We start from the raw sequence: 3331 nt of genomic DNA, 5'->3' as shown, positions 1-3331 counted from the left end.
AAAGCCACCTCGTTCGCTGCGCTCACTCTGTGGCTTCATTCGGTGGCGGGTCATTAACGATTATAAGGTCACACGTAAAATTCTCCCTCCCCCTCTGGGGTCCCCATGTACAAATATTTCTGTAGTGAAGATATTGTCTTTTTCGGATCTTCCTTTTTGCTTTCCGGTTCCCCATACAGCATGTAGTGCCTTGGAGTCACCCACAGCCTCCCCTTTGCCTTATCGATGTCGACGTCACCAACCCATGCGTACTCCAAGAACTTTTGGTGATGCTTTTCATCTTTCTTGTCTATTTTTGAGCCCTTGTTTCGAGTCGCAATGACGTTTTTGGACATCCCCCAGGCCTTGATAAAGTTTGTGACGATGACGGGACTGGGGAGGGAAAGTGTCATAATGCCGCAGACAACTGTCACTCCCCCGATCAGCTTTCCAGCGAAACTTGTCGGATAGACGTCACCGTAACCCACTGTTGTCATAGTGACTATGATATACCAAAACGTGCCCGGAATGCTGTTCCAGTCATCATTAGGTTCAGCAACGTATAAAAAGCTTCCAAACAGGATCATAGCGACACAGAGGAAGAACAATAGAAGAATGAAAGATCCCATGCTTTCAAGAAGAGACCTCCCAAGTACCTGCAACCCTTTTACATGCCGGGAGAGTTTGAGGATCCGAAAGATGCGAAAGAGTCGAAGCACGCGCACGAAGACGGAGGTAGTGGAACCTTTCTGAAGCTGAAAACCACCAAGAATCATAAAGAGGTCAACAAAGAAGGGAACGATGGCAACAATGTCAAAGATGTTCATGACGTCTTTGATGAAGCTGCATTTGTTGGGACTCGCGTAGAATCGAATGATCAGTTCGAAGCAGAACCAGATAATGCAGACGGTCTCCACACAGAAGAGTTGGTCTTCATATGCACGGAACAGCGGGTCCATTATGGTGTCGTTTGAGAACATTGCAGAATCTAGAGGGTTAGCGTCAAATCCAGGAATAGTTTCCACACAGAACACCGCTATGGAGACAAATATGATACTCACAGAAATCACAGCGATGGCTTTAGCGGCTACCGAACTCTCTGGGTAATCAAAGAGCAGCCAGATGGACCGTTGTGGCTCTATGGTAGGTAGATCAGCGTAAGGGTCTTCCTCCAAGCTGTACCACTCATCCTCAAGGCACTGCTTAATGATGGCTTCATCGATGTCGAAAAACTTCATCTCTGCGTAGAAAATCTCCACAGGGACGTTCAGGGGTTTCTCCATCTTGTTCTCGTAGTCTGCTGTAGCTTTGTGTCCCCTCTGGTAGAGGCGGAAAATACCTTCGAAACTGGGGCGGTGACGGTCGAAGAAATATTCGTCTCCGTCCGGACAGTAAAACTTTTCCCTGCGGGCGGGGTCTCCGAGCAGGGTGTTGGGGTATCTGTTCAGGGTGCTCTCCCAGGTTTCGAAGATCATCCCGCTGACGTTCAGACGGAGGCGACGATCCTCTGTCGGCGTTGGCGGGCCGTGGGAAGATTCCGCCGGCAGCAGTGGATCTGTTTTAAGACCATGAAATGAAAACAAAGTTACACAAATTCAATATTTTCACAAGTACAATGTGTTGCCCTGTTGGCAAACAAACAAACACAAAGGTCCGCTGCCGTGACGTAGGGGACACCCCCCCCCACAGGGCCCATTTTAGAACTTGACCTTGGTCTTCTCAACGGTAACTTGCCTACAAAAAACAGATTCTCGACTTATTTTGCTAACACGAAAAGTACCTTCATTTGGCGAAGGTATGAAATTTTGGAACTGTTGTTCATGATATGATTCCTCGCCCTACTGTCGCATCAAAGTCGCCTCCCAACTGTATTTTCCAAGATCTCTAAAATATATGATTTCTTCCTCAAATATATCGTATGTTCTGTTGACCTTAAGTCTCAGGTGTGACAGTGGCTATACCGCCCCTAACGAGCCCCTTACGAGGTGACATGCCCTCTCATTAGCTTAATGCAAGACGGCCGCGGGTGATGATGTAATCACCATGTGTGGTTATGTAATATCACCACGTGTGGTTATGTAATCAAATCATGTAATCACCATGTGGTTATGTAATCACCATGTGGCTGATACGGAACAGGGGTTCGCCAGGCCTCCATTCGGGTGATTTGAATTGAATCACCAACTCCATACAGTAGCGTTTGTACCATCGCACACAGGGACATGCCCCTACTCTTTTTCGAAAAGTGTGGTGGGATCTTTAACGTGCTCGAGGTGTGGCTCTCTCCTCAAACACGGGACCTCCAGTTTACGTCCTATCCGAGGGACGTCCATAGCCGAAGATAGGTACTCATTTACACCTGAGTGAAGTGGGGAAAGTCATGTAAAGTGCTTTTCCCGAGGGCACAAGATCGGTGACATGGGCAGGATTCGAACCTGTGACCTCTTGGGTGTGAGCCGAACGCGCTACCGACTGCGCCACACGACCCCAGACGATATGGCCTTTTCGTTCCCAGCAAATGACACTGACATTCATGAGTAGTAGTAAACATACCACAACAATGCCTGGAGATCAAGTCCGCTTAATCGAAATTTGTGATATGAATGTAGATATAGTACACAGTGTAATTATGGTAAACGCATGACGACTAGACCAGATTGCATAGCTTGTTAACGTTAGGCCAAAACGTCCGTTATGTACTAATGGTATGTTTATCTGAAGTGTTAACCACTGTTAACTGTTACCTGTTCTTAATTGTTTATGTTCTTGTTGTGAGGGCTAGCCCTTTATAATATATACCTCCGGCTAGTTGGGCAGTCCTGGCTGTATATATTTATACAGTCTAATAAATCAAATCAAATCAACTATTTTAGACGCCTTTTAGAAATTGATGATTTAGACATCTGACCTTTACTTATATAATACCAGGCAGAGATAATAAGCAGGGATTTCGTTCAGGCAACTTACCTGTCTCGGCCTGTCCTCCTGTCTCATCCCACTCAAACACATCTTCTTCTTCTTCTCTCTCCTCCACACTTGAGCCGGACACACTCATGTTTCTGAGGTCAGAGAGGGAGTCAACAAGATTCTTGCCAGAAAACAAGACATTTGTTTAGCACAGGATTCTTCTCACCACGTACACACCCACCCACCCATACTATATATAGCTAATGACACAACGCAAGTTGTAACTTACGTAAGTCCGGTGGATCCACCCAACGCCGCGGGGCAAACGTGTCCTCAGTACCGTGGCCGATAGGGACAAGTCTGCTCAACACACTAACTTTTGTCTTCCGTACACTGACTTTTGTCTTCCGTACACTGACTTTTGTCTTTCGTACACTGATTTTTG

At 46.5% G+C, this 3331-nt stretch overlaps 1 protein-coding gene across 1 annotated transcript; it reads right to left on the bottom strand.

The window, feature by feature from the left end:
• Positions 1–68: 68 nt before the first annotated feature.
• Positions 69–3062, bottom strand: LOC109487614 (potassium voltage-gated channel subfamily A member 1-like). The gene is made up of 2 exons (XM_019791619.1): positions 2947–3062; positions 69–1534 (listed from the first exon to the last, which is right to left on the bottom strand). The coding sequence occupies exons 1-2, from the start codon at positions 3032–3034 to the stop codon at positions 69–71; spliced, it is 1554 nt and encodes a 517-aa protein (XP_019647178.1). The 5' UTR covers positions 3035–3062.
• Between the last annotated feature and the right edge of the window lie 269 nt (positions 3063–3331).

Source organism: Branchiostoma belcheri, unplaced genomic scaffold (genome assembly GCF_001625305.1).
Source record: "Branchiostoma belcheri isolate BF01 breed outbred unplaced genomic scaffold, Haploidv18h27 scaffold9, whole genome shotgun sequence".
NCBI classification, from domain to species: domain Eukaryota; kingdom Metazoa; phylum Chordata; class Leptocardii; order Amphioxiformes; family Branchiostomatidae; genus Branchiostoma; species Branchiostoma belcheri.
This window is presented reverse-complemented; position numbering and strand designations above follow the sequence as displayed.

What these genes read in the sequence shown, in the direction of transcription:
- LOC109487614 (XM_019791619.1), bottom strand. Translation starts at nt 3,034, where the DNA reads ATGAGTGTGTCCGGCTCAAGTGTGGAGGAGAGAGAAGAAGAAGAAGAT. An exon ending in AGGAGGACAGGCCGAGACAG is followed by an intron (nt 1,535 to 2,946) that starts GTAAGTTGCCTG and finishes GTCTTAAAACAG; the next exon opens with ATCCACTGCTGCCGGCGGAA.